Here is a 25,770-nt window from a genome sequence, read left to right as displayed (position 1 = left end):
TTAAGCAGTTACTACATGTTAGGTATTGTCCTAAGAAGTTGGAATAGAAATACAAGCAAAAAGAAAGAAAGTCTCTGCTTTCAACTAGCTTATATTCTACTGGGAGACAGGAACACAAAAATGGAAGATGAAAACCAGTGGCAGGGATAGGAAAGGGGTAAAGATAGAGAAGGAGATACCAGCCCAGGGATATGGTGTAGAAAAAAGATTAGAGTCCCAGGTGTCATTTTTAAAGAAGAATGAAGGAGGGAATGATGACTGATCCAGGTCTTGCCTTAAAGTGGAAATTTCTTGAGGAACTGATCAATCAGAGAAAGGGACCATGGGGGCAGAGGGATCTTCCATGGTGAGAGCTGATGAGGAATGGTGGCTAAATGTTAATTTATATATTAAAGTAAAATTTTACATATACATAGAATTATCTATATTACATTATTTATTTGTAGAATGTGTATATACATATTACATATGTATATATCCATACACACATGAGATAGGTCATAATTCTTATTTTCACATTTATGACTACACAATACATGTAGAAAGATAGTGCAAATAATATTTCCATTCTTCAGATGAGGAAACTTAGACCCAGAGTGGTTCAGTAAGCTGCCAAAAGTCCTACAAACCAGTACATTAATGAAGCTAGGGTTCAAACTCAGGGCTTCTGACTCCAAACACGGTGTTCTTTCTGCTCTACTACTATTGCTTCAAGGCAATCTTTTATCTTGTTTAAAGTCTTTTAGGGAAATGATTGAATCTGTTTTAATGTCACATGAAACGTGTTAAAAATATTTGTATCTTCAAAGTAGCATTTGTAAAGTATAGCTTTAATTTAAATAGTATTCATAGTCTCATGAACATTATTTTGATTCTTTGTGGCTCAGAACTTTTATTTCACTTAAATTCTTCAAGATAGGGTTTTAAAAATAATTATATTTTTGCATTTGTACACAATTAAGGTGCTGATCATTTACATCTTTTAAAATCTATCCTGTTCTTCCTTTTAGAGGTAGCACGAAAGCACGGACTTCAACACCACCTAGTTTGGCAAAAAATTCTATACCAGGTGTGTTAACACACAGGAGAAAAACCTATAATGCTGATAGTTACACAAACAGGTATGTTTAATGATATGGTACCATTATTAGAAATTTTAAAATGTATTTTTCAGGATGCTATATGGAATAACAATGGTTTTTAATAATCAACTCATTCTTTTTATTGCTAGGTGAGCTAATTCAATTTTTTTGAATGAGCTAGAATTAAATTTGGCATAAGTAGTTTTGCTTCCCATACCCAGCAGCTGGAAAAAATGTTAAAACATAACTTTTCCATGTCATGCATTTGATTTCATTGAAATATTTTGCATTTGGATTTCCTTGCAATGTTATCTTCTGAGAACTATTATTTTAGTTGGTGCAAAAAATAGGATTTCTTGAACCTAAAATTTAATATAAGCTTGAAATATGCAGAATGCCAGTTGGTCCAGGGCAAAAAGAAAACTTTGATTAGGCTTAGTTGATTTCCAACAAATGAGCAGTGTAGCCCTGGATTTTTTTTTCTTTTTTAGCATATATCCTTACACTATGCTCATCCTAAACTTATTCTTTATCCCCATTGACCTCTAGTTTGGTAGTCCAAACTGTATCATTCAGTCTCTTCACATTCATCTCTTCCCAGTCACAAAACTGTAGTTGACTAGTTCAGCATCAGACCATTCTATACTTTTGTTCTAAGACCACTTAGGCTTTGACAGAGTTCTACCCTAATTACTTCTATTCCTACTGCAGAGGCTGTAAATGGAGCAAAAGTAAGTTATTTAACTGTACTGAATTTGCTACAAATTTATCATATTTCTTTTTTTAAATAACTTTTTATTGATAGAATTCATGCCAGGGAAATTTTTTTACAGCATTATCCCTTGCATTCACTTCTGTTCCGATTTTTCCCCTCCCTCCCTCCACCCCCTCCCCCAGATGGCAAGCAGTCCTTTACATGTTGAATAGATTACAGTATATCCTGGATACAATATATGTGTGCAGAACCGAACAATTTTCTTGTTGCACAGGGAGAATTGAATTCAGAAGGTATAAATAATCCGGGAAGAAAAACAAAAATGCAAGCAGTTTATATTCATCTCCCAGTGTTCTTTCTTTGGGTGTAGCTGCTTCTGCCCATCTTTGATCAATTGAAACTGAATTAGCTCTCTTTATCGAAGAGATCCACTTCCATCAGAATACATCCTCAAACAGTATCATTGTTGAGGTATATAATGATCTCCTGGTTCTGCTCATTTCACTTAGCATCAGTTCATGTAAGTCTCGCCAGTCCTCTCTGTATTCATCCTACTGGTCTTTCCTTACAGAACAATAATATTCCATAACATTCATATACCACAATTTACTCAACCATTCTCCAATTGATGGGCATCCATTTATTTTCCAGCTTCTAGCCACTACAAACAGAGCTGCCACAAACATTTTGGCACATACAGGTCCCTTTCCTTTCTTTAGTATCTCTTTGGGGTATAAGCCCAGTAGAGACACTGCTGGATCAAAGGGTATGCACAGTTTGAAATTTATCATATTTCAACCTGACTTCCCTGCAGTAAGGCAATTCTTTTTATGCTTCCATAATTAACTCTTATTCTACTTACCACAACAGTTCTTTCAATTTCTTTTTGCAAGTCTCACAAATTCATTCCTCCAGATTTTTCAGCTAAAGATCTCATCTCTTTTCTTACCATTTTTCTTAAAAATCTCATCTAGATTTTTAACCAGCTGTGAGCTCCTTATCATTTTCATATTCCACACAACCTCTTGGCATCATTCATCATTCTCTCCTATCCCTGTTTTTCCCCTCTCTATAATCTTCAATCCCTATCTATTGACTCCTTTTTTTGTTGCCCAGAAACATATCCAGATCTCCATCTTTTGAGAAAAACCTTTGCTGGGTCCTTCCACATAGCTGTCATCCCTTATCTCTTCATTCTCAGCTAAACTTAGCAAAGACGCATTTTTGTACTAGTTGTCACCATGTCTTTGCATTGCATGCTTTTCTCATGCTTCTAATCTCAGCACTCAACTGAAATGGCTCTCTCCAAAGTTACAAGTGATCTTTAATAATTTAATCTGACAGTCTTTTCTTAATCTTTATTCTTGATTTCTCTGCAACCTTGTATACTATTGACCATTTTTCCTGTCTTGAATTCTCTTTTCTAGGTTTTCATGGCACTGATCTTTTTTACTTTTCTTTCTGTCTATATAACCACCTCTTCTCAGTTGCCTTTACCTCCATATTTTGGGTGTGCCTCAAAATTTTGCCCTATGCATCACCTCTTTTTCTCCTATGTTTCTATACCCTTTCAGTTGGTAATTTCATTAGCTTCCATGTGTTTATTATTTATATGTCTATATCGATATATATGTGACTCCAGGATCTATATAATTCAGCTTCATTCTTTCTGCTGAGTTAATCTTACATCACTAATTTCTTATTGGATATTTCAGACTTAATGTCACAGAGACATCTCAAACTCATATATACAAAACAGAGCTTATTATCTTTTGCCAAAAAAGTATCCTCCTTCCTTATATTCCTATTTCTGCTGAGGATACTACTATCTTTCCCTTTGGTCTCCCAAGTTCAAAGTCTAATGTTATTCTTGAGTCTTCACTCTTCTTGTCATTTATATCTCTTCAACAACTCATATCTCTCTTTCTCTTCACTCAAACAGCTGCCAACATAGTTCAGATCCTTACTACCACATAATGCCATTTTAAGAACCACCTAGTTAGTCTTCCTGCTTCAGGTCTCACCCCTTTCCATGCATCTTCTGTAGTATTAATATTTTGATGCTAAAGAAAGGAACTAGCAGTTAGTGTATCTTCTGTTCAATGATCTTCTATTTTCATATGAAATAAAGGAAACTTTTGAAAGCCTAAGAAGTAGATATTATACAACTCAGTTTTTTTTTTTAAGTATCATTTGAATATTACTTGGACTTGTGTTTCTGATGTTCTTCATCACTTCAGGTCAGATGTAGATTATTCATCTGTCAATGGAGGAGGCCTTAAAGGAAATGAAGGAAATTCATCTGGACATTTACCAAAATTCTGCCATGAATGTGGAACCAGATATCCGGTGGAATGGGCAAAATTCTGCTGTGAATGTGGCATTCGAAGGATGGTTTTGTGAATATACCAAAAAGTAAAAGACTGTAAAAGAAAGATCTAAGCCCATACTTCTCTACATAGTGTTCATGAAAACTTAGAGCACTTCCTCCAGTTACTTCTTGTTACAAATATGCAAACATAGTAATTTTTTGAGTGCAATCCTTTTTGGCTGCATAATTTATATATATATATATATATACACATACATATGTATATATATATACACATACATATGTGTGTATATATATATATATATATATATATACTATGTACATAGTCTGTGTAAATAATAAACATCAGGTACTCACAAATGTGTCCCTTAGGAAAATATTCTTTAGGTTGTCAATATATTTTCAATGGGCATATGTTACTTTTTGGATAATAATTTTTGTTTTGTTTTTTTAAAGAACATTATTATACCAACAGTCTAAAGTTACTGCTTTGAAATTTTTGGAGTGTGTCCATTATTTTCAGAAGATAATTGAACACTTTATTTTAATGTAGATACTGTCTTTGAGAGGTCATAATATCTTAGCTTTAGAGCTAGCAGGCACTTCCATGGTCATTTAGTTCAACTATCTTATTTTAATGAGGAAATCAAGGCCTAGGAATACTGTAATTTTCCTGAGATAGTGTCAGGTATGATAGTTTCCTTGTAATTTTGTACTTGAAGAGAATATCTTTGGCTAAAGTTTTAACAGATTATCTTCCCTTTTTGCCATTACAGTTAATTTAATAAAATTTATTAAAATAGACACACACTCATGTTGCCCATTTTTCTAAACATCTATTTAACAACATGATTTAAAACATGCTTGTGCATTCTTTGAAAATAGAAATGAATTTTCTTTTTGAGATACTTATTTGCAACTATCAGAATAATCCAAATGGAAAAAATAGAATTTTGTAACTATTATTTTTAAGTAAGGACTTTCATTCTTTAAGAGCTCAAGAAAGTAATGTTATCCTTTTTATTTGATCACAATTGTGTCTTCAGTCCTTTTTTTTATACCTCTTCTGTCTTCATTCTTGAGAAAAAATTTTAATTGAAAATTTCATTTTTGTGGATTTAGATTATATAAATATTTATAAAGTATTGTCCCACAATAAGTAATATAAAAATAATAATTTGTTTTTGACAAATTTCCAATGTGTATCTTGATTTTTAAAATTTACTTTTATTTCATCCAAAAATATTTAAAGTATTTTTTTATTTCATTCGAAAATATTTAACAGATTTTTTATGAATGTAGTTTGTTCAGTGGTGCAAGTTCAGGAACCTTTAGTCAAGAAGCAATTATCAAATTCTTTGCTAAGACTTATATATATATATATACACTAAGTGATACTGAGAAAAAAACAAAAACAATTCCTGTCCCCAAGGAGTTTATGTCCTAATGGGAGAAACAATATATATGTCAGAACATAACAAGGTTAATACAGAGTTGATATAAAATCTGAATGATAGAAAGCTATAAATTATAACTGGTAGGTATTCAGACATCCTTAAGTACCGTTATCCTTTATCTGTGAAACACAAATCTAGTTTTTACTAATTTTTCCTGTAGGGCTCAGTCTTGTAATATCAATCTATATTGCAAATCAGTAATTAACCATAAAATTAGGTTTTTAATGTATAACTTAGATCTATTACGGAATTTAAAAAATTTTGTATCTTAGTTATATGTTAGGAATTCATTTTAAGGATTTAGTTATGCTTTCTCCATAACATAGTTAGCACCAATTATTATTTGTATGCAATTGTCACCAATAGCATATAGTAGATAATTAACTTCTGTTGAAAATGGTATCATTTATGCTGCCACTTTTAACATTTTTACAGTATTTTTAATTTATTCAAATTTAAGGAAATTCAATAATACTTTAAAATGCATAGGGCTAATCACAAGCAAAATTTTGGTGTATTTGAGATTAGATTTTGGATATATAAGTGTAGAGTTGTTCTGTTCTGGGAAATTAAGATGGATATTTGTAGCATCTTGGGGTTTTTATTCTCTAGAATGTAGATATTTAATTTCTATGATTTGCTCAGAATTAAAGATTTATAAAGAGGGAAAGAAGAACTGTCATCCTATCCATTAATAAATCCTTCCTGATTTTTATTATCTGTTTTTATGAATGCTTAGAGCTAATTACATACAAAATGTTGGCATATAGAAAAATTAAAATATATTGTACAGATCTGCAAAGATGATTATTACCTAGTAGTTAAATTAAGATTTAAGATGCACATTTTAGAATTTAATTTTGATCAGTTTCTGTCCTATTATTAATACAGGTATTTTTTTTAACCCAAATTAAGAAGAATAAAGAGGCAGATTGACATAGTGAAAAAAGTGCTGGACTTGGAATCAGGAAATCTGACTTCAAATCTTGCCTCAGACACTTACTTGCTGTGTGACTATGGGCAAGTCACTTAACCTCTCAGCCTCAGTTTCCTCAGTTGCAAAATGAGGATTATAACACTTGCACTTCCTACTTTTCAGAGTTGTAAAATGTAAAGTGCGATACATATTGTAAATTATCAAAGTTTGAAAATGATGTTGAGGTTTTTTGCTTTCTTTTTGTTAAAGCAGAATTTTCTCTGCATTAAAAGTAGAGCTAAATGGGTTAAATCAGATAGACTGGCATATGCGTTTCTCAGAATGAATTTTATAGTACCAAATAAAAGTCTAAATGTAATGCATGAGAAAATGGTTTGATAAGGAATTGTTTTTCCAGAGTCCAAAGAGATTATTACGAAATGTGAGGAGGTAAAAATATATTTATGAATTATGAAACATGCCATGGCAATGTATTTAAATTCATTTTAGAATTTCCATAATCATAAACATATATCACTCTGTTTGATTTATTGTGCAATACTGTACTTCAATTTTTAACAAATTATCCCACAGCTGTGCACCATTTATTTTGTTTTTATTTATTTTTATAGTATATATATGCTTATAGTACAGATAACGAATTTAAGCTTGAACTGCAAATGTAAAAATCCTTTGTGTAGTCTTCTGGAATTTATTAGTTTGTCAGATTATGATAATTATTGTCTAATGTCTACTGTAACTTTTTATAAATAATGTATGATGTGTTTGACCTCCTGCAATAAAGATATGAAACATATCATTTTATTTTTTTAATCACCTTCATAAATATGTATATCAACATTAGTTTACCAGAGGAAAAAAATCATTTTGGCATTAATTTTTTATTTTTTATATTATTTTGGTTTTGTTCAAATATTCATTCTTACATAAGAAAAAGTGATCTTTGTTTAGGCAGTTGTTTTTAATGATCATAGATTTTTGAAGTTGAAGCTATATTTTATTATGACAAAGAGTGCCACGATTTTAAAGAATAGATTGGTACACTTGTCTAACCAATTAATAGAAGCACAGCAGCATTCTGTTGAAGGAAACCTTTTGAAATATAAAAATATGCCTTAATTATTTCTAAGTTAAATAATAAACATTGCTTGAATGAGGCAAATTATTAATTTGCAATAAATTTCTAGTAATGCCTGGTAGAGAGTAAAAATCTTGTCATCACTGCCTTAGCTAATTTTAAAAAGTTTTTCTCTGGTTAGAAATAAATCCAATACATAGAGATATTATGATCTGCCTGGAGAGAAATTACCCACACCAAAAATATAGATCCTAAAAGTAAATGGAGGACTTCAGTTCATTTTTGTTAAATTATGAGGTATTTACTGAAAATATGATTGAAATAGGCATACACAATTTTTGCTTAATGACCTATAAGTGGAATCTGAGTGTTATAACGAGGTAAAGATGTTGGAAAATGATACAGTATGGATGAAGGATTCAACAAGTTAAATATTGCTGTTTTAGCAAATTTAGTTTTTTTATGCTTTATATTAAGTAGATCTCCAATACTGCTTTCAATTAGTGTCTCCAATTTAAATCCATATAATGTGATGCAAAGGAAAGGGTGCTAGTCTTATATTCATTAGAAAAATGGACTCTCATTCCTTATTCCTGCATAAGACAATCTTTTCTTTAAAATCAGTTTCTCCATAAATGAAATTGAAACACTAATCTCTTAAGGGATAAATGGTTTGTGTAAAGTACTTTGGAAACCTTAGAAAACTAATAACATTAAAATGTATTAAATAGTAATGATCATCATGAAGTCATGCTTTATGTCCTTACATTGATGTAGAGGGGACTCATTTCTATGATAGCTTTGCCAGACTGCAAATTCTGGGTAGTTATAGCAAGAAAGTTGGGATACAGTACTATTTGCTTTATGATCTGGCCACACTCATTTATAGTCATTCAACTTCATCCTGCCATTTTACTCACTGTGTTTAATTTTATCCTTCCAAGTTCCCTAGCAAACTATTGGTATGGTGTGATAATTTGTTTTTCATTAATAGCATTGCATTCTCTAGTTTGAATTCCCCGCAGATATTACCCATTAGTGGATCTCCTTTTCCAATAATAATTATTCTCATTTATCTATAATTGTGAAAAATTATTGAATACATTTAATTTATTGATTAACAAAACAGTAATAAACATACATAGTTGCAGCATTTTGTATATAACCAATATCAGCTTTCTACAAGTCATGACTTCTCCAGTACTTAATATACTTTTGCCTAAACCCAAACTCTTGTGCCATTGATTTCACTCCAGATCCTAATCAAAGTCTTTGAGGAACTGTCTTAATATTTCTCCTCAAGATTAACTTGGTTTTGTTTGCAGTCAGTAATCAGAGGAACATTCAAAATATGCCATACTCATCAGTTTCTCTTATACTCTTTATAGATTTTCATATAGTTGTAGTTACACAGTTTAGAGTTTCTACAAAAGAATTATCTTTTCACTTCATTCTTTTAAGTCTTCTCCATAGTTTCTTCATAAATATTTATGGATCATTACAGAACACATCCCTCCCTGACACCATAAAGATAAATATTTGAATTTATCTTCTTTTCCTAATTTCTTAACTGTCAACACAGTGCTTTTTCTTAAAATTCCATTTGTTTCTATATTATCAGAAATATAATTACCAAAAACATTTTAAATAGATGACAATACATAATTTTTATTTTACCAGACCTAACTCTATTATAGATATTCACTTGACCATCGTAATTCTGAGTGTTAGGAGAGCTTAATGTAAAATTTTATACATTTCTGATAATTTTTTAGACCTTGTGGTGGGCTATATTTTTCAAGATTAAAATTTTTAAAAGTCCTTTTTAGAGGCTACTTTAAAAAATTATTTGCCTTAAAGATATCAACAGCCCTACAAACAGATTCCATCTGCTATTTATCTTATTTGAACATGTGATTGAAATTTCTAGAAGATAAATCCCTTCAAGGCTGGGATCATGTCTTATTGATCTTTTATATCCCCCAAGAACATCTAACCATAATGCTTGGATTAGGGGTAGGGGTGAAATGTATTGAATGAATAAATGAAATAGATATCTAACAGAAAGGTTTCACAGTCTTTTAGGGACATCAGTGACCCTGATTAGTTTACAAAATACTTGAAAAAAAATTCCCTCTAGGATTAACAATCTACAATAAGGAGGAGTGTATGATCTCATTACTCGGGCCTCATAGATTGACTTTCACAGCCATTTGCCATAGTATGAACACTTATTGATTTTGCAGTTCACTAAAAGCCCAAATTTTTTGCAGATAAATTGTTGTCTATTCCCTGCCTAAATATTATAGTTGTGAAGTTAATTTTTTAAACCCATTTAAGTTTTTATTTTTATCATTGTTGTTTATTTTTTTTACTTCAACCCTAACTTCTAAGTTGTCAATATATGTATAATCCTGAATCTGTCATCTAAAGTGTTAGCTGGAATTTTCAACTTTTTTCTCCTCTCACATTCCCCAAGATCAATATTGCTAAATAGGGATGAAATTTAGCTTTGCTAATTCTTTATTTTCATAGGCCTTTGGCCTGTCTATGAGGAAGCTTTCTTTTCTTTTTTCTCTTTTTTCTTTTTCTTTTTCTTTTTTTTTTTTTTTTTGCAATTGGGATTAAGTGACTTACCCAGGTCACACAGCTAGGAAATGTTAAATGTCTGAGATCAGATTTGAACTCAGGTCTTCCTAACTTTAGGGCTGATGCTCTATCCACTGGGCCACCAAGCTGCCCCAAGGAAGCATTCTTAACTATTCACATGCTTCAGATGTGGAGGGGGAGATTTTTCACATGGATATCTCGTATATAGTGTCATAACTTTTGTTGACAATTATTATAACTGGTAGGAAAAGCTTAGTTTTAGAAAATCAGAAGTCAAGAAGAGATGACAACAAAATCAAAGTCCAAAGATACATCTACATGTATAACTTTAATTGTTATGATTCAAAAGATTTCTTGAATAATCATGAAAATTATAGTATGGCATATGTGTACATAAAAGATTTATTAGTAATATACTGGTACAATGCTTAACATTTACTTTTAGGAAAGGTACTGAATGTTCCTCCAGCTATTATGCCATTTCTTCATTTCCTTAAGAAACATTTTATAATTAAATCAGTGCAAGAATTGAGTGTGCTTTGATAAATAGATTTTCAAATATTTTATTTAGTTTGTAATTATTTTGATTGAAATTTCCTTTCTATTATTGACTCTTAGATTTTGCTATTATATGAGAATGTTGTTGAAGTTTTTCAGTTTATTTTTCGGTTTGCAACTTTGCACTAATTATTGTCTCAATATCTTTGCGAATTCTCTAGAATTTTCTGAATAAACAGTCATGTCATCAATAAATAGGAATTGTTTTGACTTTTCTATATACATATATATGTCTTTAATTTATTTCCCTTGTCATTGCTATTGCTAGCATTTCTAGAACTTTACTTAATACTAGTGAAGAGAGGACATATCCTTGTATTTTACTCCTATGTTTATTAGGGAAATTTCTGGTGTATCTGCTCTGTTTATGTTTTGCAGAATTTGAGGCGTAAACTAATATTGGATTTTGTTGAAGTGTTTTATTGAGATAGATGTATGTTTTTGTTTTTAATTTGTTTAATTTTAGTGGATATTTTTATAAATACCATTGTTGCATTCCTAGTATGAATCAAACTTGGTCATAGGAGTGTGTGTGTATGTGTGTATGAAACTGGTCTGGAAACTGATATCATGAGATTTGTAATTCAGAGGAATAAGAATCCCCCTCTCAGTCCTTTAGGAGATGAGATTGTTTCCATTTTTGAGCCAGAAGACAAAATTTAATCATCTGTGAGAGTTCTTAAGAGGAAACACGGTCTGTAAATGAAAGGAATGTGAACTTCTAGAGTGAAAAAAAGAGCAAGAGTGTGAGATGGTATCCCCAGTTTCAGCTATGATTTATCCAGGAGAGCTAGATCGGAAGTACAGGAACAACAAGTAAAAAGAGAAATTGAAAGGAGAAAGTAAAAAGTGAGTTGAGCTTTGGCAAAGAGGAAGACTTGAGAAAGGCCATTAGACATCTTGTAGCAGAAAACTGATAAAAGCTTTTGGGGATACTTTTTTATCTTCCTTTAAAAGGATAGAAAGAAGTATCCCCTAAAAGCCAGCTCTTTCTTGAATTATAGTCTTAGTTTTTCTTCTGATATAGACTTCACATCATTGCAGAGGAGGGTCTGAGTGAACCGGAATGTTCATTATATTGATCTATGGTAAAAAAAAAAATGATCTATTTTTTATAATCTATTTTGGTTAAGTAAAATTTTTAAAAGTCCAGAGATGAGGGGGAGAGGAAAGGGTGGTAACCAAGCACTCAAGTGCAAGCCATTCATCTGTACTTTCCAGTACAACATTTATATCTGCTGGTATGTGTATATATTACCATTATTGATTTATATACATCAGAATAATGCACATTGACATATGGATAGCATTTTCCTTTGTATGTCTTTTGTACTTGTCTAAAAAACATTAAATCATTCCTAGTTGATCACCATACATTGTTGCTGATACTGTGTATAATGTTTTCCTGGTTCTGCTTATATCACTTTGCATAAATTCATAGAACTCTTTCTACATTTTTCTGAAATCTGCCTGTTCGTCATTTCCTATTGCACAATAATATCTATTACATTCATATGCCATTGCTTGTTCAGCTATTTCTCAATTGATGGACATCCCTCAATTTCTAATATTTTGCCATCACTATACACACACATACACACACACACATATGTATTGCACAGATAGGTCATTTCCTCCTTTTCTATGATTGCTTTGAGATATAGACCTAGTAGTGGTAATTTTGGATCAAAGGGTATGTACAGTTTGATTGCATTTTTGTGCATGGTTCCAAATCGTCTCCAGAGTGGTTCGATCAGTTCACAAATCCATGAATGATGCATTAGTATCCCAATTTTCCCATATCCTCTCCAACATTTATCATTTTTCTTTTTTTGTCATATTAGCCAATCTTATAGGTATTTGGTGGTACATCAGAGTTGTATTGATTTACATTAATCAATAGTGAGTTAGAGCATTTTTTTATATGCCTATAGTTAGCTTTAATTTCTTCATCTGAAAATTGCCCATTATATCTTTTGACAATTTATTGTTTGAGGAATGACTTGCACTCTTGTAAATTTGACTCCATTATCTCTTGAAAATCTGACTCCATATTTGAAAAATGAGACTTTTATCAAAAAAACTTTTTGTAATAATTATTTCCCAGCTTTCTACTTTCCTTCTAATCTTGGTTGTGGTCATTTTATTTGTATAAACCCTTTTTAATGTAATATAAACAAAATTATCTATTTTTACATTTAATGATCCTTTCTGTGTCTTGTTTGGTCATGAATTCTTCTCTTCTCCATAGATTTGACAGGTGAACTGTGCCTTGCTCTTCTAATTTGCTCATGGTATCACTTTCTATGTCTACATCAAATACCCATTTTGATGTTATTTTGGTATATGGTGTGAGATGTTGATCTATACCTAGTTTTTGCCCTATGGTTTTCCTGTTTTCTCAGCAGTTTTTTTTTTAATCAAATAGTGAATTCTTATCCCAAAGGTTGAGGGTTTTAGGTTTATCAAATAGTAGTTTGTTGTGGTAATTGACTACTGTGTCTTGTTTACCTAATATATTCCACTGATTTCACTACTCTGTTTGTCAGTACATGATTTATTTGATGACTGCTGCTTTATAATAATTATATTATATAATTAATTATTATATCATTAAATCTTAAATGATTAAGATTTGGTATTGATAGGTGATCTTTTTTTACTTTTCCCCCATTAATTCCCTTGATATATTTGACTTTTTCTTCTTCAGATGAATTTTGTAATTAAAAAAAATTCTATTCAAATAATTATTTGGTAGTTTGATTGGTCACTGAATAAGTAAATTAACTTAAGTAGAATCATTCTTTTCTATCAACTCAGTCTGTCCACTAGCAATTGATATTTTCCCATTTATTTAGATCTGGCTTTATTTGTGAGAAAAATGCTTTATAGTGGGTATTTTTTGGCAGGTAGACTCCCAAGTATTTTATATTGTTATTTTAAATGGAATTTCTCTTTTTATCTCTCTCTGCTTGGCTTTGAGTGCTATATTTTGTCAGAAGCTTTTCCAGCATCTATTAAAATATTATATGATTTCTCTTGGTTTTGTTACTGAGAAGGCACAGAACATACACAGAGTAGCTTGGCTCATATGCTTTCTCTCTATGATTTCTCTTCTTGAATTTACATTGTCTCTCAAGAGAGTCTTCTTGAACTTGCATAGTCTCTTGCTTACTCTTCTCTCCTCCTTTAGGAAGAAGGTGTACTAAGTGTTCAGTCACTGTATTTTAGTTCTCAAAAGACTCAAATAGCTAAATACTGATCAATCTCTAATTTCTCCCCTATATCAGAAAGTTTAATCCTTTGCAAAATCATCCATAGTATACTTGATATGTGGAATTATACAGAACAGCATCAAAATGAACATTAGCACTTTTTTTTTTTGAACATTAGCACTTAAGAGAATAAGAATGACCAACCCTGAATTCCAGGTAACAATCTCAAAGGTATAATTTGCAATAAATATGCAAAATCCATGTAGTAGACACAGTTTTTAAAATATTCACCATATTGTCTGTGTGTCAATGATTTTAAAATGGTGTTTATTTTATATCCTATAAACTTAGCACATTATTTTTTCAATGAATACATCCTTTTTATCCCCAATAACAGTGATATCACTTACAAATCTATCTCAATTAAGGTTGTAGAACACATTTTTTAGTAGCTTTGAATTAAAGCAACATCACTGAATAGCAATAAATTCTTTTGAAACAAATGTGGCATATTCTGTCCCTCATACTACCATACTCTCAAATATGAAAAAAAACTTTATCCTTAAATAGTAAAGTCCTCAATACATAATTTCAGTGACCTATAAAAACAATTTCCCACATTAATTCTGTTTGAAAATGTCTTTGCATCTTAAATTCCTCACCTCTCTGTCAAGAACAGAATAGCATGCTTCATCTTCCTTCTTTTGAATTTGTGATTTATAATTTGGGTTGATCTTAGTACTGAAATCTTCCAAAATTGGTTTGCTCTATAGTGTTATTGTCATTTTATAAATTGCTCCTTTACTTGTGTGTAGTTCTCCCTCTATCTGTCAGTTCATAAATGTCTTCTCAGTTTTCTCTGAAACTGTCCATTTCATCATACTTAACCATCTAAGCAAATTGGTTTCTATAATAAAACTTCTATAAATATTTTGAACTCACTTTGAATATTTTAACTCCTTTTCCTTTTTATTTGATTTCTCTGTAGTATATGTCTAGTAGAGATAAGGCAAAGAAAATGCACATTTTTTTGGTAACTCTTTTGGGCAAGTTCTAAATTATCTACCAGAATGACTGAATCTATTTATCATTTTTCTGCCAATTCATTAATGTTTTCCAAAGTTCCTACATCATTTATTGTCTTCTTTTGTCAAATTTTCCATCTGATGAATATGAAGAGAAACCCCAAAGTTGCTTTAATTTGCATTCTTCTAATCATTATTTATATAGAGTATTTTTTATATTTTGGAATTCTACTTTTGAAAAGTGACTGTTCATATTCTTTGACCATTTATCTATTAGGGAATTGCTCTTGTTATTATTCCTACTTTAGTTATCATATGTGGTCTTTGGACAGAGTGTTTGTATTCACATTACTCTATCCTAGTTGATAGCATATGTTGATTATGTAATTATCTAATTCTGCTACCCATATCTGACAAGCACTATTTAATTTATCATTTAATTAGAATGTAAGTCAGTGAACTGGTCAGTTTCCACTTGCAACCTCGTTCCATACTCTTGGTCCTTAAAATTTCCAGTGATAGCCCACTTCAAAGCCAAGAATTCCATCTTGTTTGTGGTATAATAAGTTTCACTGTCATTCAGAATTCTTGGTTTGACTGGTTTGTAATAACAATCACTCTCTTGATTTTCCCCGTGTCTTCTGGGCTGGACTTTTATGTAGGACGAAAAAAGATTGTTTAGATCTAAATAATCCAACACTGATGAATTGTCAAGTAGTTGGGTGAATCTTTGAAAACTTGTTTATAATCTACTTGTCTATCAGTCTTCCAAGAGTTTTGTAGATATTAATACAATTTTAAAAAATTTCTTGCCCATATGCTATTAGATCTCTTTAGTCACCTATGCACAACTGAGGTCTTTCAGTCATTGAACAATGCAACTTCTTAACAATTTTTTTGATAATACCTACAAAGAGCTAGAAAAATCATTAATTCTCAAAGGTTCTATGGACATGAGCATCTTAGAAGGATTTGTATTCTCTTGGTCAGTTCACAAACTTCATTGGGATGCTATGTGCTTTATATAAGTCAAATAGCTTCTGTCAAAAATATATTTCACTGGTCAATGGAAAGTTTCTAACCATTTTCTCATAGACCATGGTTCTTAACTTTATTGTGTTGTGAAAACTTTTGACAATTTGATAAAAACTAGGGCTTCATTTAATGCCTTAGAATAGGATTATGAAAGAAGCTAAGTATATTAAAATATAATTTTCAGAATATTTATAAAAAGATTTACTGATTTCACATTAAGAAACTTTGATCTAGACAATCCAAGACCTTTATCAACTTTTCCTTAGTGTTCTTCCATGGTCTTCCTAAAGAGTTGGATGCCAGCTCATGTGCTTTGATTGTTTATTGGGGAATTAATTGCACTTGATATTACATATACCTTTATTTCTTCTTTAGTTACCACCATAACGTTAATCTTAATTGGTCATTGCTTCCCATTTATATCTTGAATTACTTTTTTCATTAATCTTTAGAAAGTGTCAGGTGCTAATATGATGCTTGAGGAATATACACAAATTGATAAATCCAGCCAGCCAGGCAGTTGAAATCAGACTTCTTTTCTTCTGCTATAGGAAACTAGGAACAGTTAAGGAGAACCTCCAGCTACCTGATCAATAATCCAGAGCTTCTTGACTTCTTTTCACACCAGTGATAATTCTATATCACATCACTGTGGTTCTTTGTTCAAAGTCTAGCAATCTATACACATAAACATAATCCACACACTTTGCATACTTCTGTACCACATTTACTCATTGGTACATATGAGCTACTTTTTGAGGATGGCATTTGTAAGGAGTAGCAGCTGTTCTTTGAGATGTTCAGATGAAGAAAATTTTCTCAGATCTTTCCCAAAATGGTAGGCAGTTGGTCAGAAATATCCTACAGATTGCTCTTGATGATATAGTAAGAATACATCTATTTTCTTTTTGATTTTTTCTGCCTCAACCATTTCCATTTTTTCTGATCCATGAAATTATGAAAATTGAATTTTTTCTCTTCTATTGAAAAACTTAGAACCCTTGTGAAATTTATTCCCCACTTTGGCCTCTGTTTTCACAAATCTTTACACAAATTGCATGAATAGTCAAAATATACAGTTAAAACCTTATAGCTTATTGTTTTTTTTTTCTTTCTTTTTTTGCTGAGGCAATTGAGGTTAAATGACTTGCCCAGAATCCCACAGCTAGGAAGTAGTTTATTTTCAACATTTTGTTAATATCTTAAATGGACCTACTAACAGCAAACACTTAGTGAAATTTCAATATGTAAGTTAAATTCAAGCTTATTTTGTTGTTCAACATTTCCCAAAGTTAAATGTTTAAAAGGCTGAAAAACACTTTTTCCCAGTGGCCTTTTTGGAATTACTAGATCATGAAGATTGTGCTCTATTGCTTAGGACAGGGAGTTCCACATCTTCAAATTTTATTTCCATCTCTATGTGGAGTTGTGTGATGAGATGGAATAGACCAATAAGGAATTGATAACAAAATCATGCTCTACCTTTTACAAGATTTCTATGTATTTCTTTCTGCAACTCTGAATATTCTGAGTGCCTCCTTCAGCTTGGTTTTTTTGATGTATATAGGAGAAGGTGTTCTTGAAATGACTAGGACTAAAGTTTTGCCAAGTCAGGCTGTTTGATGAACCTTCTTACAATTTCTAGACAATGTATCCATAATTTATTAATTTCTTACAAGTCAATGTTTATAGTGTCTGGACTAGCTCTCTGGAGGATTTCGGGACCAGCCTTGATCTTAGTGGAGGAGTGGAGGCTCCCTACAAATGTTTCTTTGTATAATATAGTTGTTTTGGGATACTACTTAAATCAATCTAATCCCAAAGTCCTTTGTCTACTGAGATCAATCTGGTCATGCTTGCTTTTTCAGTGAATATCATTTGTCTTCCTAGAAATCTAAGTTAGTGGCTATCCACCCATTGCATGGATTTGGGTAGTAATTCTGCTTTGTACTGAATAGGATTGCCAAATTTGGTCATGGGATTACTTGAGCTTTTGCCAACATTCCTGATGTGATTCCTTTTTCTTTTCCTTACAGCCTGCAGGTATTCAGATGATGGGCCTCTGATACACTTCATTAAACAATTCATTTTTTTTTCTTTCTTAAATGTCTTAGATGCCAATCCTGTAGTAATTGTGTGCTACACTCCAGGAGAATAAGGATTCTGTCCTGAGAAAATTGCTAATATTGGCACTGTGCAGTCCTTCCCTTTTTACAGGTAGTTTTCCTTTGCAAGATTCAGGGGAACTAATCCATAAGTCCCTTTTTGATACAGTGGACCTAGATATTTTCTATTTTCCTGGTCAGACATAGCCCTTTGTCAGAGATGGCTCCAAATATTCTCTTCAACTTCCTTTCTATCAGACACTTTAAGGGCCTTATTTTCTTGATCAATTCTTCTTCCTTAAGAAAGAGTAAGTAAATCAGTTTCTATGTATTATCTCCTGTAGCCAATTAGAGATATTTTAGATATTTTTGAATGACTTAATAGTTTAGATAATTAACTGGGTAAACAAAATGATCCCCAGCTCTGATTTTCATCTATTTAATGCCCTTATAACAGTCCTCATTTTTATTCTTTGAGACAATCACTTAAACTAAAGGATACGTGTTCTTCTTATTTAAAAATTTCACAGACTATGAGATGATTCTGGGGAGATGGCAAAAGCAGCCAGAAAAATTTGGCTCTCCAAATTTCTTCCTTAAAAACAAAACAAAACAAAACAAAAAAACTGATAGAACATTGCCTAAGGAGGAATTTAGAGCAACATCAACATAAATAAACAAGTCAGGATAAAATAATTGTTTTCCTTGAGACTTGAGAAAACCCCAGGAAAGAGCCACTCTCCAGGGACAGAGATTCCGGCTGACTGAAGTGGAAACAACTCTAGGCCAACTTTGTGGAATCAACAAACCACAAGCTTGGGGTAGCTGGGATTGGGAGGCAGCCTCAGTCTTAGAAATTTTCATCTCATGGCCTGTGTGAGAGTCTGACAGCTGAGTAGGAGAAAAGTGAAGGACTTTCCACTGCTGAGAAATGCCAAACATAACTGGTGACCAGATGTGTCCCAGAGGGGATTGATGTGAGGGAGAAAGAGCTAGCATAGGCCTGGTGAGTATAGTAGAAGAGAGGTGGGAACCCCCCTAGCTGTTGGCATATGCAAGATTGCAGAATTCCAGGATAGAGATGATAGCTGTAGTTTACAGCCATCAGAGGAACTGCAGGGAGCAAAACCACTTGTGGGACAGCAATGCTGGGGGGCCTAGCTATGATTTAGTAGTAAAGAAGATAGCCCAAGATTGAACTTCAGACAGATCTCAGAAAATAATAGAAGGACCTAGGGCTTAGGACATTTATTACTCATACCTTGGTACTAGAATGTGATTATACTAATATCTGCTAAAAAACAAAATAAAACAAAAAATGAGTAAGCAAAGGAGAAAAAACCCCGACATAGATAGCTACCATAGGGATAGAGAAGATTTTGATTCAGAGGAAGACAGTCAAGCTAAAAAGGCTCACCCCTTTTTTAATGAAAAATGTCAAATGATCCCAAGCATAAAAAGAGTACTTAGAAGAACTTAAAAATGACTTTAAAATCAAACAAGAAATATTAAGGAAACTTAGGAAAAAAGATAAGAGCAGCCCAAGAAAATCAAGAAAAGTCAACCAAATTGAAAAAGAGAATCAAAAACATAAGGAAAAAATAATTTTCTGAAAACTAGAATTGGACAAAGGGAAGCTAATGACATTCAAAGGGATAGCAAAGAATAATAAAAACAACCAAAAGAATGAAAAAAAGAGAATGTGAAACATCTCATTAGAAAAATAACTGATCTGGAGAATAAATAAAGTAGAAATAGTATAAAAATAGTTGGACTACCTGAAAATTATGATTAAAAATTATCTTGATACAATATTACAAGAAATTATCATGGAAAATTGCTCTGGAGTTATATGATAAGGAGGCAAAGCAGAAATAGAAAAAAGATCCACTGGAGGTCCCAGGAGCAAAGTTTTAAAACTCCCAGGTTAAGGAGAAAATATTAAAAGCAACAAGAAAGAAAACAATTTAAATAACATAGAGCTAAAATGGATTATAAAAGATCTAGCAGCTATACTTTGAAGAACTGAAGGTCTTGGAGTACTATATTTTATAGAGCAAAAAAGCTGAGGTTATGACCATGGAAAATTTACCCAGCAAAGTAACTACAATCCTGAATGGAAAAAAAAAAAGATATTCAAAATGAACTGAAAGACTTTCAGGTATTTGTGACAAAAAGAACAGAACTTAAGGGAAAATCTGATATATGACATCCAGAAGAAATATAAGCTAAACATTAAAGACCAATTATAAGGGATTTAACAAGATGATAATATTTACTTCTCATATGTGAAAATATTATCAGTACTTTTATAACTATCATTATTACTTGGGTAGTTTGAAAGAAAAGTTTAGACTGAGCTGACTATGATATGGTGATTCTAAAAAGATAAACTGTATAGGGAGAGATTAAAAAGGAGTAATTATCTCATACAAATGAGGCATGAAAGGAAAAATTGATATAGAAGAAGTTGGTAGAGGGGAGGTGGGGGTAGTGCTAAAATGGATTCAGAATGGATTAAAAACATCATTGCATATATATTATATCTACTTGTATATACATATAGATCTATATCTTATATATATTTTCTAAATTCAGAAAGAAGTATGGCAAGCAGATAAGACAAGAGGAGAAGATAAGGGAGGGGTTTTTGGAGGGGTGGATAGGTTAAGGAATAGGATGACAAAGTAGTAGGTAGAAGGTAAGTGAAGGAGTGAGGAGGGGAAAGGATAGGTTGGGAAGTATCAGTGAGGGAAAATAGGAAAGAAGAAAATACAAAAGTAATTATAGCTTGGTATATGAATGGGATGAATTTACCCATAAATTGGAAACTGAAAGCCTATTAAAACCTTGAATTCAACAACATGTTTTTTTCTGGAAATGCTATAAAAAGAGATATACATAAAGATAAAATAAAGGTCAGGAGTAGAATTTATTATGCAAAAAAAGCAGAGGTAGTAATCATGGTCTTAAGTTTAAGCTAAAATAGATTTAATCAAAAGAAGAAAAAATAGGGAAACTATGTGTCAATAATATTATTCAATATTGTTTAGACCACTTAAAACAACTATATGGTATAAAATACCTTGCCAAAACAGACATAGGAAGTATGTGAATATAAACATAAAATACTTTTTATACAAAAAAGTCAGATCCAAACAATTGAAATAATAGTTATAGTTCATGGGTAGGTAAAGCTTACACCTTCACACAAAAATACATAAAATAACAATTTTATATGATCTATTTAATATTATCCCAGTTAATTTTTTAAAAGTATCTGGATTAGACAAAAATAACAAAATTAATTTGAAATAACAAAAGATCAAGAACTTTAAAGAAACTAGAGGAAAAGACATAAAGGAAGTAGATCCAATAGTATCAGATCATATGATAAAGTAAGAGCATTGTTTATGTATAAAATGTTCAATTTTGATTACTTAACATTTTCTTGTATAAACCTAAATAGCTAGAAATAGAAGAATCGGAATAATTGGGGAATCACTTTCATAGACAATCTCTCTTATAGGATGTGTTTGGATTAGAATATTGCGCTGCTTAAAGAAATGAGCTGGTTGATTTAGAAAAATATATGAAAAAAATATGCTACCCGCTTCCAGTGAAACAGATGGCATTAAACATAATATGGTCTTGCATATATGTGTATGAGTGTATATGTGTATGTTTATAGATATCTATATATGTACATGTAGATGTAGACACATACACACATACATACACATGTGTATATATAAAATATATATATATATGACACACACACATCTGCTCTTAATTGCAGCCTTATTTAGGGAGGGGTAAAAAAGTATAAAGAGAACAGCAGAAAACTAAAAAAACCTACAGGGATGCAAAAAAATCTGGGCAATTGAGAACAATGTATTGTATTTATTATGTAGGCTTTCTTGAAATGGAAATTTATTGTTTTATATTGAATTTTCTCATGTTCTGCTGTGTACAAGATGTTGGCTTTTTTCCCAATAACCCCTCCCAAAACACCACATTTTCTTTTGCAAACATTACTTTTCAAATAACTTATTTCTCTTCTGATCAATATATTAATGCATAATAATTATACTCAACAAACTGACCAAATTGAAGAGGACATCCAATATTATATCATTAATTCAAAAAGCAATGATCTAAGTGATACTTAGAGAATAACACAAATATAAATATGCAAATGGCAGAAATGACTTCCATTTGCAATATAAAGGGCAATTACAATGAATTCAATGTCAATATTGTCATTATTGATGCAGACTTTCTCATATAAATTAAACAGGAACATAGCAGTTGAGTGCAATAAGAGAAAATATACATTGGCTAATTATCAAGCAATTATGATAACAAAAATTAAAAAAGAAGCAAGATAAAAAGGTCGATTTTTTTTTAGGATGAGCTCATTTTTTTTTTAAGGAAATATTTATTTTTAACACTTTTAAAATTTTGAGCTCCATATTCTTTCCCTTCCACCCCTTGTAGCCATTTACAAAGCAAATAATATATCAGTTATTCAAGTGAAATCATACCAAACATTTCCATAGTCTCTATTATCATAAAACAAAACAAAACAAATTTAAAAATGAGAAGACATACTTCAGTTTGTAATCAGAGTTCATCACTTCTCACTCTTTCTTTTGTCAAAAATGAGTTTTCACTTCTAACAGTGGTGATATGCTTCTGGAAGTGTAAGCTAAAATCATTTGGCTAAAAGCCACCTTTCCAGATTCAGAATCCTTTCTCCCTACTTCTATACTTCAAGCTGTGATTCTTTTACTGAATGATCTTGATGCTGCTCCTGTTGTGAGCATCATTTAAAAAAAATTTATTCAGGATGGAAAAATGTGAAAAGGAGAAATCTGCCTGATGGTACACTTTGTATACTAGTTATATCCTCCATCAATTAGTTACCTCATTTTGTATCCAGATCTAGATTAACTTTTACTTCTCTGCTTTGAGGAAATTATATTAATATGTAACAATACAAACTGATTCCTTAAAATAGTTTTAGAAGGGAGACATACAAAGGGAGAAATTTAGTGGCAGAGCATACTTTGATTATGTGAAGTCCAGCAATGAAGTGAGCTTCCAAGGTGAAAAAGTTTCTATGGCATAGTAGAGAAAGTCCAGATAGTCAAGAAGATAGCCTGAAGAGAAATAAAACTCATTTTTCAATTGAAAACCTATTCAGTCTACTTGCTAGGCACTGTAGGGAGAAGAATAGAAAGCAATATGACAAAACATTTGATATTTATGTTTATTAAAGGTTTGTGAATTCATTATCAAACAATGCAAACAATTACAATTAAGTACTAAATGGAAAAGTCATAGTCATAAAATAAAAAAAAATAAGATGCAACTCTAAGTATTAGGAGGGAATCATGGTGATCAAAAATATCATGCAGGAGGCAGAACTTGACATAGACCTGTTGAGACTGAGAAGAAATTGCAGGTAAAGCATTCTAGGCAGTAAGAATAGCATGACCAAAGGTATAATAGCAGGAATAAAACATGTTAAGAGTCATTTAGAAATGGAGCAAATTTCAGAAATCATCTAATCTTAATTTGATTAATTAAGACACAGAAATTCAAAGACACTACATTATTTAGCCCAAGGCACATAAATAATAGACAACAGAGATGAGATGTGAACTCCAGGTCATCTGACATCCAGTGATCTTTCCACAATGACACAGTATCTGGTTGAATCAGCATGCTCTGTTGCTTTATTACCTGATTAGAGAGGAAGGGTATGGACTGGGGAGTAGTAAAAGATAAGCCTAGTTTAATTTAATTTTCTCTCATATAAGAACAAGTGCTAATCACAGAAAATAAATTATTATACCATATTATTGCATATGTCTTTTATTAAGAAAGAAGTAATGTTATTCAAAGTAATAAAGTTATATGAACCCTATCAAAATATATTTATACAAAGATATATTGTCAAAATTAAATATGTACACATCATTAATAAAATGTCAATATATATTATTCTCTGAAAAAATATTCACTATATCAAGGTTACTTAGATAAATTTTGCTATGTACATAAAGGTCAAAATTGACTATTCTGACAGTTTGTACTCCTCCCTCTCCTAAAAATGTCTCAATTCACTTCTCTGGGCACATTGCATCTTTCACAGACTCCTTCAAGAGCTTGAATAGATCAGGTCCTCAGCAAATACTTTTTGAAATGAATTGAATGGAGACTGATATTTCATTTTCAAGTTGTTCTCTCTCTGTCAATAGTTTCTGCTTCATGAAGCTCTTTGGTTTGTGGCTTTTATGCGTCACTGCTCTCTTATTTAAAAAAAGTAAGCACTCTCCTGTTCTCCTGGGCATTTATTAGTGTCCCACTGTCAGATGTGAAGCATGTCTTGGAGCCCTGAAGATGCCCTTTCCACCCACTCCATACAGTAGAATGGAAGCAAAAGAGTCATTGGAATTGTCTAATGAAAGAAATTAAATGTAAATTGGGAATCCTCCTGTACTTTTCTATGTTGCACAAAATCTATTTTTATTTTAGTTCTTTGTCTTAAGTCTTCAGCTGAGCAATAAAAGACAAAAAACAAAACTCTTACAACTGATTGCAGCAGAGAGCACAGAAAGTTAAGTGTTTTGTTGTTCTGCACATGTAATCTGTTCCAGAATAAAGGCAGATGCATTTATGTCCAGGTGGTTATCAAGTAGCTTTTATTGTGAATTGTCATCCTCTGTTTCAGTCTAGTGGTTCCTGCAGTGGAGTTGAATGGAATTTATGGTCACTTGTTTAAGGTACCATAGCTTTGCCAGGATAAATACAGTAGCTTCTGATGGAGAATCGATGTGGGCAGATAAACACTCCAAGAATGCAAGTGAAAGGTCATCAAATCATGGGGTTTCTGTGCCATCACAGATGTTTCAGTGCCCATTGACGTTCATGTTCAAAATTTTCCTCCAGCAATTGCTAACATCAGATAACATTTTTTGTATTAAACATAAACATTTATTCTTTTTCCGTTCCTTTGAAGATTTTTCTCCCTATAATGAAAAATGAAAATTTTTATCTTCACATAAAACAAAATTAAACTATTTGTTAAATTATTATTCAGTCATTTCAGTTGTTTCTGACTTTTTGTGACCTCATTTTAGAGTTTTCTTGGCAAAGATAATGGAGTAGTTCATCATTTTATTTTAAGGGTCAAATGAGGTAACATACATAAAGTGCTGGGTAAAACTTAAGGCACTCTAGAAATGCTATCTATTACTTTTTTGTCTTTGTATCCCCAATAACAACAACAACAATAAGTATTGTTTTTATTATAGCTAGCATTTGTGTAGTACTTTTAAGGTTTGTAAAGACCTAGCATAAAAAGGAAAAGAAATAGAAATAGGGTCTAGAACTTCAATTTTATTGATATATGGAGTATTTAAGTGGGGAAACTTTCTTTGCTTTCCAACTTAAGGAAATATATATATACATGTATATATATATATATATTTATATCTACACAGACATAAATGTATATATAGATACAAATATACATAAATGTATATAGGTACTTACATATATATGTGTGTGAGTGCATGCATATACTTAAGAAAGTCATATATATGTGTAT

General features: G+C 31.6%; 2 protein-coding genes across 3 annotated transcripts in view; one reads left to right on the top strand and one right to left on the bottom strand.

Moving 5' to 3' along the window:
- The window catches only part of ZC2HC1A (zinc finger C2HC-type containing 1A), a 54,793-nt gene extending 50,442 nt beyond the window's left edge, over nucleotides 1-4,351 (top strand). For both annotated transcript variants that reach the window (XM_051969999.1, XM_051970000.1), the window contains 2 exons: nucleotides 1,011-1,121; nucleotides 4,038-4,351. In XM_051969999.1, coding sequence (XP_051825959.1) covers nucleotides 1,011-1,121; nucleotides 4,038-4,200 — 274 coding nt within the window. In that variant the 3' untranslated portion in view covers nucleotides 4,201-4,351. The remainder of the gene's footprint in view (nucleotides 1-1,010; nucleotides 1,122-4,037) is intronic.
- A 19,059-nt stretch (nucleotides 4,352-23,410) lies between these two features.
- IL7 (interleukin 7) overlaps nucleotides 23,411-25,770 on the bottom strand; it is a 30,530-nt gene continuing 28,170 nt past the window's right edge. Inside the window, exon 7 of the mRNA XM_051973583.1 lies at nucleotides 23,411-25,189. Coding sequence (XP_051829543.1) covers nucleotides 25,070-25,189 — 120 coding nt within the window. The 3' untranslated portion in view covers nucleotides 23,411-25,069. The remainder of the gene's footprint in view (nucleotides 25,190-25,770) is intronic.

Source organism: Antechinus flavipes, chromosome 1 (assembly GCF_016432865.1).
Source record: "Antechinus flavipes isolate AdamAnt ecotype Samford, QLD, Australia chromosome 1, AdamAnt_v2, whole genome shotgun sequence".
NCBI lineage: Eukaryota > Metazoa > Chordata > Mammalia > Dasyuromorphia > Dasyuridae > Antechinus > Antechinus flavipes.
The sequence above is the reverse complement of the archived record's forward strand: the minus strand, read 5'-3'. Positions and strand labels throughout refer to the sequence as shown.